Below are 12,396 nucleotides of genomic sequence, written 5' to 3'. Positions count from 1 at the left end.
ACCACATCTCTCCACATGCCCTCCCAGGTAAAGCTCTGCCTTATTCTTTCATATGTTTTAGTGATACCTGAATGTCCAGCCATGGGAGAGGGGTGCATTTCTTACAAAACCAGTTGGCGGTATTTTTAGTTTGGCACTAAATAAATCGTGTCTTGGCACCACAACAGCCCATTATGCAATTTGAAATCCGGATGACCCTGACTAGAAGGCTTCTGCAAATCTGAAAATATGAGAGCTGCTTTAGAATTCTGCATATACTCTTCCTGAATGCCATGAATCCACTCCTGATATATGGTAGAGATAGCAGACAAATTGCAAGCCCACATCCTGGACAAGGCATCTGCAACCACATTTTCCTTCCCTTTTCTGTACTCAATGTCAAAATCATAGGATTGGACTGCAGCCAACCACCTCTTCTGCTTATATGACAAATTTGGCTAGATCTGAGTGTCCTATGATCTGTTTTTACCTTAATTTTACTTCTGTACAGATAGTGGTGCCATTTCTTGACAGCATGCAAGATAACCAGCATCTCTTGATCATAAACATGGAAATTGAGTTCTTTGGCATCAAACTTCCTGCTTTCAAAGGCTATCACCTCGTGTTTCTACCTCAGAACAGCCCCCAATCCTTTGCCACTAGCATCTACCTCCACAATGAAAGGACGTGAAAAATAAGGGCATACCAAGACAGGTGCATGAGTGAGAGCAAATTTCAGGTCATCCCTCTTCACCAGAAGCACCGGAGAGGCAAAAGGAGAAGTGCTATGAGAGATGAAGTTCTTCTCAAGCAATTCCCGCACGTGTACTGCCACTTCCTCCCACTCAACCTTAGAAAGTCGGTATAAGGCTTTGTTTATGGCCTTATAGCGAGGCTCTAGAAAATGGCATGATCCACATCCCTCTTGGGAGGCAATTGGATGGCATATCAGCAAATACATCAGCAAACTCCGATAGGAACTGCTGCATATCACAATCCTCAACACGGGGAATGCTACCCCCCTGAGATACTGACACATTCAATGCGTAGAGGGCATGTTCCTTCCTAAGCTCTCTGGCTAACTGTCTTGCTGAAACGACCTGCAATTTAGGAATGGCAATGCCATGCAATGTTACAGTTCTACCCTTGTGGACAAAGCGGAGTGATAGGGCATTTAAATCCATGCTGATTTTACCCAAAGATTTCAGCCAATCGCAGCCAAGACAGCATCTATCGGGCCCATATCCAGTGCCAAGAGATCCCCATCAAATTCATAATCCTCAGAGAGCTTGATCCTTGCATCTTGGCAACAAAATTTACTGATCAAATGCTGTCCATTTGCTACCTCTACTCTCAGCCCATGATCAATCTTAGTAGCAATCAGTCCCACCTTCTGTAAGGTCTTAGAATTGATGAAACTATGAGTGCTACCGCTGTCCACAAGCATGTGAACAGTCCTGCCATTAATTTGTCCTCTCAATCTGATAGTTTCAGCACTTTTGGCACCCATCAAGGCATGAGAAGAGATAGCATAAATGGCTTGCTGTGCACCCCAATAGATCTCCTCTTCGTCCACAGGAGCATTGCCATTTGTATCCTCTCGTGCAAGAAAAGGCATAGCAACCTGATGCTCCACATGAAAGACTTTAGGCCAACAGCCTCACATGTTACATTTGGGCTGAGAGTCATTGGAATGTATACCATGCATATTATGCTCATTAGCACCACCGGGGTCAAAAGGGAAATCAGCCCCCTTCATGGCTCCAACATTTAGAGCTTCTTCCATGATTTGTGCACCCTCTGAATCATCATGAGTGGCATCCAAAGTCTCATAAGCATCCATCAAATCCTCATCATCCAATATCTCAATAATCATGCTAAGTTTTGTAGTATCACTGTTATGCATTTTGCAAACTTCCTCCCTACTGGGTAGTAGCTGTTGTTATCTGATGCATTGGCTGCGTCTGGCTATATGTGCTCGTTGACGGAGCGATAGGTGCATGAACCCCAGACTGGGTCTCTCTGCCAAATGCATCTCTTCGAAATGATGGCATACCAAAGGGCTAAGAAGAGGATTGACCTCTCTCCGAGGGGAGTGGTGGGCTGCCATATAAACCAAAGCCAGCTCCAAGCATACTCATTGGTGCGGTGAAAGGAGCACTAACTGGATGCACACCAACGGGTCGGTCCAAAAGAGACGGCTCAGCCTGCATGGATGCAGAAAGCTGTGAGTCAAAAGATGGCCTGACATCCTACATGAAGGTGCTCTATGGCACAGAAAATGCATCATCTAAGTCTAGATAATCCCCATGCTGGGGTACATGCAATGGTGGAGAAGATTGATGCTCATAGGCACGGCGGGCATCTGCCATAAAACCTCTATGTGGAGTAGACAAAACATCCTGACCGTTTGAGTGGTCCCCTTGCTAGGGTGCGGGCTGCTTACCCTTATCCTGCATAGCAATGGCGGATGTGATATGCTGACCAATCTGCTGTCCCATTTGGGTAAGAGCGGTATCCTGCATAGCCATGGTTGTGGTAAGCTGCTGGCTGAACTCCAGTCCTATCTGGCGGAAAGCACCTTGGAGCATAGAGGAAAGGGCATCCAGAAACTGTGTCTGCGCTACGTGTGCTTCCCGGGATGCAGGAGAGAGAGGCTGAGTGGAAGGAACCTCCGTACCACTAGTGGATGCAACCATTGTGGCAGGCACTTGCTCATACTGAGCAACCTCATCACTATCATGCAATATATCACCAAGGGTGTGCTTCGGTGGCATGGTGACTGGCCTTGGAGAGAGAAGCTTGAATGAAGAGAAAGAGACAATGGGTAGTAAATCCTTGCTGTAATGAGCACCTGAGATAGTGTGTGGAAACACGAAAAAGTCAATGGAGAGGCTAGGAAGAAAGGTCGTCGAAGAAGCTTCGAAATGGAGCCAAAATGGCTCCAAATGGGCTGTGAAAGGCCCCTAAAAAAAGGTTGAAAAGTGAACTTTTTACCCCTCTTTTTTTTTTTTTTTTGGGATCCCTAAGTCACCGAGGACAGTTAGGACTCCTAACCTAAGATTGGTAAGACAGTTAGGACACTGACTTAGTCTAACCCAACCTAACCCAACCGACTAACCTAACCCAACTAAGATTAACCCTAACCTAACCCCGGCTAAATGAGACTAAACCTAACCTTGATTAGTCTAACTCAATTGTTGTTTAGGCTTAATGCTTGCAGGTGGGCTGCCAAATTAACGGTGGTGTCACGGCCATCTCGGCTAGCGTAGGCGGCGTCACTGTCATATGCGCTGGCACAGGCGGATGCGCTCACAGTAGTGGTAAGAGGCAAAATCGACGGTAAAAGGCGCAGGCGGCGTATCCTCGTAACTCCTCCTGGTCATGCTTTGCCTCGTCCATACCTTCTTTGAGTAAGGCTTCCTTGCTTGATCCACTTGCCTATCCTTCACCCAAGATCGATCCACTTGCCTGTCCTTCATCCAAGATCAAGGGTGCCTTCCACCTCTTTAGCCTTACCTTTACCTGTGACGTGCTGTACTACTGTAACTTCTTGCTGCCGCGAACCTTCCCGTATGATGAGTGGAACCTCCTTGACTCTAGTTGACAATTGATCACCCTTATTCTTTGTGCGGATTTCTTCTTGCCGTAAGTCATCGGATGCAGAGCTTTCATCCTCATCATCACCTGAGCTAGAATCATCACCCTCAGACTCACTACCCTCTTCTTTGACATTTTCCTCCTCAAAGAAAGTAGTGCAACTGTAATATGTGTCAAAGAACTCAATTTGATGGGGGGTATCAATGACATTTACATTTCTACCTTGGCATAGCGATTTCTCAGTAGCAAAACCCATTCGATACAATGCTACTTCCCACCCATCATTCAATAAATTCTTTGTCATCTCTAGTATCACATCAGGATCCATCAGCTTTCTGTAATCCACCATTGCTGCATCAAGCTTAACCTTATTGTCCTCAAAGTAATGAAGCTCGAGAGTCCTTAAAGGAGTTTGGATTAGATTACCACCACCCCTCGATAAGAAGCACATCAAGAAAGGCTGCAAGACTTGAATGGCAGTGCCTTCCAAGACAGTCATATGATTACGCAGGACTATACCATGGTATACTTTTGAAAGTAAATACCCAAATGAAGATGTCAAACTCCGATGGCCATTGCTTGGCTGAACGGGTTCAATGAGATGTAATCAACGAAAGACTACGCTTGTGCAGGTCCTGTTTCCGGAAGCAGTAAGATCACTGGGAAGGCAATGATGTTGGATAAAATTATCAACTGTCCACAATCGCTACAACGCTAAGTCGAATTCCAATGAAACTGGCAGAATTGCAGCGTTGAAACATTGGTGTCAGCTGACCCTATTCTCTTGGGTCAGTCCACTTGCGAGCTCGTTTGGTTTAGCTCTCATTTGACTTATAGGTCAATTCGTCTAATGAGCAATTCGTTTGTCGTAGGTGTTGCACAGTATATGGTCCATTGACAACTGCTGGTGGTTGTGCGTCAAGAAATGGCAGGACGCTTTCAACACCTTAGGCGATGCCCAAGCTTGCTGGAATGCTGAGTAGGAGCAGGGAATATGAAGACAAAGGTGCTAGGGTCGGAGATTGAGAGGGAATAGGGAAGAGAGAGAGAGATTGAGTGAGCATAAGTAGAAAGGAGGAAGGGAGAGTAGATAGGATTAGATGTCACATCAAAAGGTACATAGTAGGGGGTGGATGGGGACTTATATAGTCCCTTCACATTTTCCACCTAAAGGACCTCTAACTTGGCCCCTTTTTTTCCCTTCATTACACCTCGGAACCCACCCTGTCGACTGTGTTGATAAGGGGATCCATGACATAGGTTGTTGATACTGTGCATAGTAGGGCGGAGGATAGAAGTATGGAGCTCCAATCTGATTGGGAGCAGGAGCTTGGAGCAAAGGAGGATTAGGAAGTAGTGGAGGTGGAATGGCAGGAGGGGTAGGCGGTTCAGGTGCCTTTACAGGGGCTGAAACTAAGGGTACCGGCCCCGAAGTGGTCGGTGCAGCTCTGTTGACTATAGCTACCAGAGGTTCCCCAGTTGGATACTGCGGTAGAAGCTTCCTCAACCCTTAAGATACCTACACTCGGAGGCATCATGTCCATGAATTTCTCAAACTGTGCAAAAGGAGGTCGGAGTGGATACCTTACGCTTCGATGGACATTCCCCAGTAGCCATGGCCAAAACCCTTGCAGTCGGTGCACCAGAAACCACTTCTTATCTAAGCTTCAAAGGGTGATTGTCCATCCACCCTTGTTCTGTCTTTCAAACCTTCTTTGATTTCTTCTAACTCCTTGAGTTGCTGCCAAGCCTGTGAGCCCTCTTCTCTTGAAAGTTGGGCGGTTTGAGTGTGTGTTGAGGCGAAACTTAACTGGGACCGTTCCATCTCCATCCTTCCCTTAGGAGTGCCACTGGTGCGAGAAGCAAGCAGGACGTGCCATGGGTGTCACGGATGGTGCGTGGGGTGATTTTCCAGTTGATGGTGTCGACGATGTACGAGCGGTTCAAGTGCAAGAGTGATGTGAGCAAGAAGAAGACCAAAGCGGAACAAAATCATAAAAGCCAGCCCTTGACGTGAACGGAACAGAACTCCAACCACACGACACAGAGTCCGTTATACCTGGTGAAGGGAGAGGAGGGGAGGAGAACACAACGGGAAGAGATCTTAGAGGAGTGAGCAGAGATGGGAAGGAGCATAGTTCATTAGAAGGAATGAATCATACACTCGTGAGAGTTACACCAGATGATTGATACACTAGGAGAAGATACACACGAGACGAGCTCTTGACTCCATCCTCTCTCTCTCACGCACGTCCTTCGCCTCCGCTAGAATGCCCCCTTCCTCCCTGTTTGCCCCTCTTCATCTTCTCCTCATGTGCTCCCCTTCGCTGGAAATCCCCTTCCCTCCTTCCTATTGGTTGTCTTTTTGCATCCTTAGCCATTTCGCCATTTGTCGGCCGCTTCGTCCTTGATGGCTTCTGCAACTCTCCAGTCTGTTTTGAGTTGGTGAATCAAGTGCTCCATGTGAACTCCTGTCTATTCCATGTGCTCCTGGCACTAGTTGGTGGTGGCGAGGGTTGGTGCACCACCTATACCTCTTAATTGCTCGACTGCTTCCCATGTGCACCAACATGTGTACCGCCTGTGCACCTGTGCACTCTCGTAATTGTTACAGTCTAGTGCGCCAGTACTTCACTCTAATCAACTTTGACCAAGGTCGGTCGAGGTTGAGGTTTGGTACTCCTCAGTCATGTACTGCTCCCATCATGTCCAAGTCATGTCCAGGTCATGTACAAGTCATGTACTGCCAAGTCATGTCCAAGTCATGTGTAAGTCATGTACTGTCAAGTCATGTCCAAGTCATGCACTGTCAAGTCATGTTGAAGTCATGTACTGGTCGCTCCAGAGTGATCAAGATGTGAACACATGTGACCCAGGTGTGACTCCTGGTGGGAGTCCGTGACCGAGGCCCAGAGTACAACATGGCCGAACCCCCTCCAGCACACAAGGGGCTGTGCACAACCGTATATGGGGGTGCCCCTCTCAGCCTAGGGAGCCGATCCACTAGCTAGGGGACTGAACCCCCTTTGCCCTATATAAAGGCTGCCGCACAAATCCCCATATGAGGGCTGTAGGCTCTACCACGTAGCCCGACTGCCCCTCTCCTAGGGCCGACACCTGCTGCCTTAACATGGGACGACTCCATGGGCCTCCAAGAGAGCCGCCTATGCAGCCATGAGGGGTTGAGCTCTTGCCCCGATTGGGCTGCTCCACCTGCCCTATGCCCCTTACAATGGGGCCTCTCTCTCCTACTCTATTCTCATGGGGGGCGGGCACACCCACAACATAGGCCCTCTCTCATCTACCCGAGCCTCACACTAGGTGGGCACACCCACAAGCAAGGCCCTCTGTCTGTAAGGTGACATCAGGAGAGGTTGACTTCAACAGCTTAGTCTCTATGTGAGTCGGCAATTTTTCGTACGCGCATAATTTTACCAGCTATTGCAGGGGACGTGTGGGAAACTGTGCAGGGCAGCCTCATGGAGGATAATCAGAGCAGATCGATCTTGTAGGAGCAGAATGTCCTTGAGATATGTGAGTAGGGTGGAAAGATGTACTAAATACTCAGGGATAAGCTATGATATCGTGTTTGTGGATGGTATCATGGTGTGTGTAGTGTGGTGGTGGATGGATATAATAAAGAAAGGTAGGTTGAGCCTACCTTCCTCCTCTTCAAAAACCCCTTCCACTCCAACAGCCTCCAGTAACAAAGCCAGATACTCCATAGTGGCAGCCAAGACGCCTTCCCCGTATGCACATATATACGAACGAGGTGGTCTTTTTGACCGACCAATCCTTGGATATCATGAACAAATTTACTTCCTACAGGATCAAGTGAGAGAGCTGAGGATGCAGCTAATGGATGCCATAGCTAGAATTCAAGTCTTGGAAGGACCTGGTAAGAAGGAAGTCATTGACGAGGTTATAAAGTCATGCAATGCTTCCCCCCCTGCCCCCCAACTAGTCTCTGCAGTCAAGAATCTAGTTCATACTGAAATGTAGACAGCCAAGCAAGAAGTGACTGTGGAGTTTGATGCAAAGGTCAACAAAGCTGATATTCAGGAAGAGATTAAAGAACATGCAGCTAGAAAGGATAATGCTTTGAAAATCAGAATTGGGGGGCTTCTAGATGGATGGTATAAAGAAGATGAATCTTTTAGTGATACCTTAGCACATGTCCAAACAGCCATCCCTACTGTTGACTGGACAGCAGATGCCGATGACAATCCTGACAACCCAGATGATGACGGTGAAGCTCGAATAGTTCATATCGGTCAACGTAATGGCCATGCTATCATTACGTTCAACTCACGAGACATACGCATAAAAGTTCTGCGACAATCTCACAAGCTGAAAGGGACGAAGATATGGATAGCCGAGGAACTCACCAAGGCTCAACTGAAGGATAAGGCAAAGGAATTAGCAAAGGTTCGGGCTGCCAGGAAGGATGGTAAATGGGCAGTCTACCGAGACGGGATAGCACTCATTAGAGAGTTTAAATCAAAACCAAAAGACTCTCAGCCTTAAATTTATGTAAGGCCAACTATATATATGTGTGCCCTCCCTAAGCTGATGTACTAGATGGCTTTCATGTTGTCCCATAGACCTCTTGGTCTCCCGTGGACGTTTATAGACTTTCTTTCTTTCTTTCTTTCTTTCTCCACCATTCCCCCAACTCTCTCGATCTTCCCCTCCCTTCCTTCCCCCCCTCGTTATTCCCCTATTCCTCTCCATCCCCCGTCCCTGTCCCCCTTCCCTTTCCCTGCCCTTCTTTTAGCTTGGCACCCCCTTTCCATTCCCTCTCCCTCTCACTTCTATCCCCCACTCTCTCTTTCACACCCACCACCTCTTGCTCAAATTCTATAATTTTTAAAACTTTGGCAAACATTTTAGGGTTTTCCAAAACGTGTTGCAAGAATATATATTTTCCATTCGATGCAAAAAATGAGGGTTTCTAGGGTTTAAGTTTTTTGGGAATCGATGTATTACTTGCATGTTCCAAAGAAATCAATATTAGCAAGGCAAAGGGGGTGAAAACAGATGAAGCTCCCCAAAGGTTTAGCACAAAGGGCCCAAAGAAATGAAGGAGATTGACATATTAGAGACACAAGTTAAATAAAGCAAGCCATGCCATGAATTTATTTCGAAAATGCTTAGAATTTTATGATTATTTGGGATCTTGCATTTCTCACATTTTAGGTCCCAAGCAATGTTCGAAAATTGTTAGCTCTAATGCTTGTGCTAAATAGCCTTTCATTGCATGATGCATCTCTTACTAGAACATTTAATATCTAGTAATCCCACATGTTGCTGCCTTGTTTCCTTAAGTTTCATCTTGCATATGTATGCACTCCCTTTGCATATACTAGTTTTCTTTCTTTTTTCGAGCTTAGCAACTATTTTGGTTTCTTCAGAATTCTATTTCTTAAAAAAATTGTAATCGATTGTGTTTAATCAATAGGAATCCGAGGTTTCAATGGTGAAGTATATTGGATGGAAGGAATATGAGAACGTTTTGAGAAAAAGGGATCTTCATTATGTTCCCTATGAAGTTGATGGAGCATATGGCAGGCTTTTCTCAACTATTCGTCAGAGGTGTGTCAATGCTTGATCTTCCCTATGTAGTCGTAATGAACTCCTATGGTTTCCCCCTATCTATAGTGCCCTTGTAGAGATTTGTATGGGAACTGTAAACATAAAATAGAATGTACGCGTGCATGAGAGCATGTGTAATGTGAAGACTCACCATTGGGAATGTCCCAAGTCAATAGCTAGCTAATATAGGCATGATGGAGTTGATGGTCACATATGGTTATAATAATGATTATGAGATTAGTATTCACAGTCTTGATTCTATTCGTACATGAGGTGTTTGGACAAGCTCAAGGAATCTTCTAGACAGATAAATAGGCATAGGCTCTATCTGCTCATGTATAAACATCAATGGAAGGTGTTATGCAAGATGAGAATGTTAAATGCGTGGCTTTAAAAGCATGATGTCTGTGCGACCTCCTTTTTGATGAGGAAGGCCTCATATTTGATTTTCGTCACATGCCAATGCCTAATATGCTATAACCATAGGACTGTTTTAGGTTTGATCATGCATCCAATATTGGGTCTCTAATCTGCCTTCTATTTTGCGACGTCCTCTTTGGTGAGGAAGCCTGCAGCCCATGCTTGTTTTGCAGCCTGTGTCACTGTTGCAAGTAAGCATGCTGTCAGTTGAAGAGTGTTGTCGTGTTATACTCGCATCTGTTGTTGCTTCTCTTTGATGGTGTGGCGGTAGGTTTACTGCCTTAACTACAATGTTTGCCACCTTTGTGATTTGGTCATGGGCTGTGGCCTAGCCTGCCTCTTGCACATATGCGTTACCTTAATAGGCTTCCGTTTTACCAGTCTTTATGTTTGCTCTGTGGAGACTTTGTTGTTGTTGACTGCTCTAATTGTTGTGACGGCATCAGTTGTGTCTTGATAGAAGGGCTTTCCAAGAGCATTAAATGTGCGAAATTCTCTCAAAAGCCTTTCACGAAAGCCAAAAGACTCAGTGACAAAGCTGAATTTAACAACCTTACTCCTGAACATAATAAAATAGCAATTCACCATATGGAAAGGGATTGAAAGGATAGAATGGAATTGGTTTAGAGTAATGGTGCAGAGCAAAACTTGGCTTTGATACCAAAATAATGGAGACTAGAACTTTGATAATACATCGAAGAATTTAAAAAGCACACAATATATGAAAATCTCTCCATGAATTGTTCCGATCTCCATGAGAATTGTGATTTCTTACATGTCCTTAAAAAGGACTCAAGGGTGCCTTCTTTTCTTTATTTTTGCTCTCATACTTGTCTTTTCCATCTTTGATCCAATGTTACTCCCTTTGGATCTTTCCAGCTTAACCATTCTTTAACATAAATACTATTCTTTTCACAACCCTTCTGCATTCTCTTATTTTTTACATGCATCCTTTATAGAAGCAGCTTTCTTCTGCCTTGCTTTCAACACTCTAAATATAAAAACTGTTAGAATTCGTGGTTAATGCCCACATGTTTTGCCCCCCCATTTATGAGGAGAAGGGCAAGGGGCTTAGGCGGTTAGAAGGGGGGGTGATTGAGAGGGGTTCGCCGACCAGTCAAAGTCAATGGTCGGTGGCCAAGGTCAAAGTCAATGGTCGGTGGTCAATGGCCGGTGGTCAAGGTCAATGGTCGGTGGCCAAGGTCAATGGTGGTTGGTGGCCAAGGTCAATGGTCGGTGGTCAAGGTCAATGGTCGGTGGCCAAGGTCAATGGTCGGTGGTCAATCCACCACCCCTTCGTGGCCTCTCCCCTCTATTATATAAAGCCCCCTTCCCCCTCACTATAAAACAACACTCAAGCCTTCAGCCTCTCAGCACTGAAGCTGATCCAGCAGCGCACACTTAGTAGGGAGAAGGCGACTTGTCTAGCTCACCGTTGGTGGAAGAAGATTGCAGCAACTGCTGCCCTTTGTAGCTGCTCCTGTTGCAGCCTTTTGCCCTTCATTCTAGAAGGAAGAACTTGTTCAGTTTGCCATCTCCTTTGTTACTTTGTTGCTGCACTTTTGTTGAGTTGTTTCCCAACAAGTATTCATCTCTTTTGCTTCCACTGTACCGTGATTTCTAACATGGTATCAGAGCCATGTTCTAGGGCTTAGGAGCTTGAAGGAAGGGACTTCCACGCGAGAATCTTCGTTGAAGACGGTCCCGGTTCAAGTATTACTTGCTGCCCTTGCTGTCTGAACAGTAAGGAAGAAGATTTCTATTTCCAGATATGTCGACAAAAGCCTCATCCACGACAGCCCCCTCTCCCTCTTCTTCTCATCTTCCTTCTTCCTTCATCCCCAACTTTGGAGAACGCGGGAAGCTCAATGGTACCAACTACCTGATATGGAAGGTGGGCCGGAAACTATGGAGGCTCATCACGGGAGGTGATCCAAGGCCGGTAGACACCTTGGACAGCAAAGGAAACATAGTTACCCCGGCAGATCTGGATGATTTCGAGTACTGGGAAGACCGAGATGCTCAAGCTCTTGCCATGCTTATTGGGACGATGGCGCTGATCCAGCAGTGCGCACTTAGTAAGGAGAATGCGACTTGTCTAGCCCAGCGTTGGTGTAAGAAGATGGCAGCAACCACTGCCCTTTGTAGCTGCTCCTCTTGCAGTCTTTTGCCCTTCATTCTAGAAGGAAGAACTTGTTCAGTTTTGCCATCTCCTTTGTTACTTTGTTGCTGCACTTTTGTTGACTTGTTTCCCAGCAAGTATTCATCTCTTTTGCTTCCGTTGAACCGTGATTTCTAACAAAAACATCCTCTCTACATTTCATGCACTCCACTAAATTGATCCAACGGCCTCTCTATAAAGTTCTCTCTATCACTAGGACTCACGAAAGTTTTCATAAACAAAACCTTTAGCATATATATATATGTGAATAAACTCTCATGTTTTTTAGAGCTTATGGAAAGATAGCACCTCTCTCCTAAAAGTTGGGGTAATAGACCACTCTTGAATCTTGCGACAATCGATTCAAGGCACATAACCATGCCACCCATTAATTGTTAGCCTTTCGCTTGCAAATAAACTCCTCTAGACTAATCCTTGATGGGATATCTCAAGGTGTATGCCCCAGGCACACCTTGGTTTCTATGTGTGTGTGCTAGAGGCACAGTTAGGTGCCCATAAGCACTGTTAGGTGGAGGTAGAAGCCACATAGGATGATTGAGAGAATCTAGGAGCAGATTAAGGAGATGATTGTGGAGCTCAGAGGTCATCAGTGATGTCAATGATCATGTAAGAGGTGCGTA

At 45.8% G+C, this 12,396-nt stretch overlaps 1 protein-coding gene across 2 annotated transcripts in view; it reads left to right on the top strand.

Moving 5' to 3' along the window:
* Window positions 1-12,396, top strand: part of NUDT3 (nudix hydrolase homolog 3) — a 240,184-nt gene that overhangs the window by 54,688 nt on the left and 173,100 nt on the right. For both annotated transcript variants that reach the window (XM_087374766.1, XM_087374765.1), the window contains exon 5: window positions 9,041-9,174. In XM_087374766.1, coding sequence (XP_087230892.1) covers window positions 9,041-9,174 — 134 coding nt within the window. The remainder of the gene's footprint in view (window positions 1-9,040; window positions 9,175-12,396) is intronic.

The sequence above is a fragment of the Dipteris shenzhenensis genome, chromosome 5, assembly GCF_047967505.1.
Source record: "Dipteris shenzhenensis isolate YYH24624 ecotype China chromosome 5, Dip_SZ_1.0, whole genome shotgun sequence".
Classification (NCBI taxonomy): Eukaryota; Viridiplantae; Streptophyta; class Polypodiopsida; order Gleicheniales; family Dipteridaceae; genus Dipteris; species Dipteris shenzhenensis.
The sequence above is the reverse complement of the archived record's forward strand: the minus strand, read 5'-3'. Positions and strand labels throughout refer to the sequence as shown.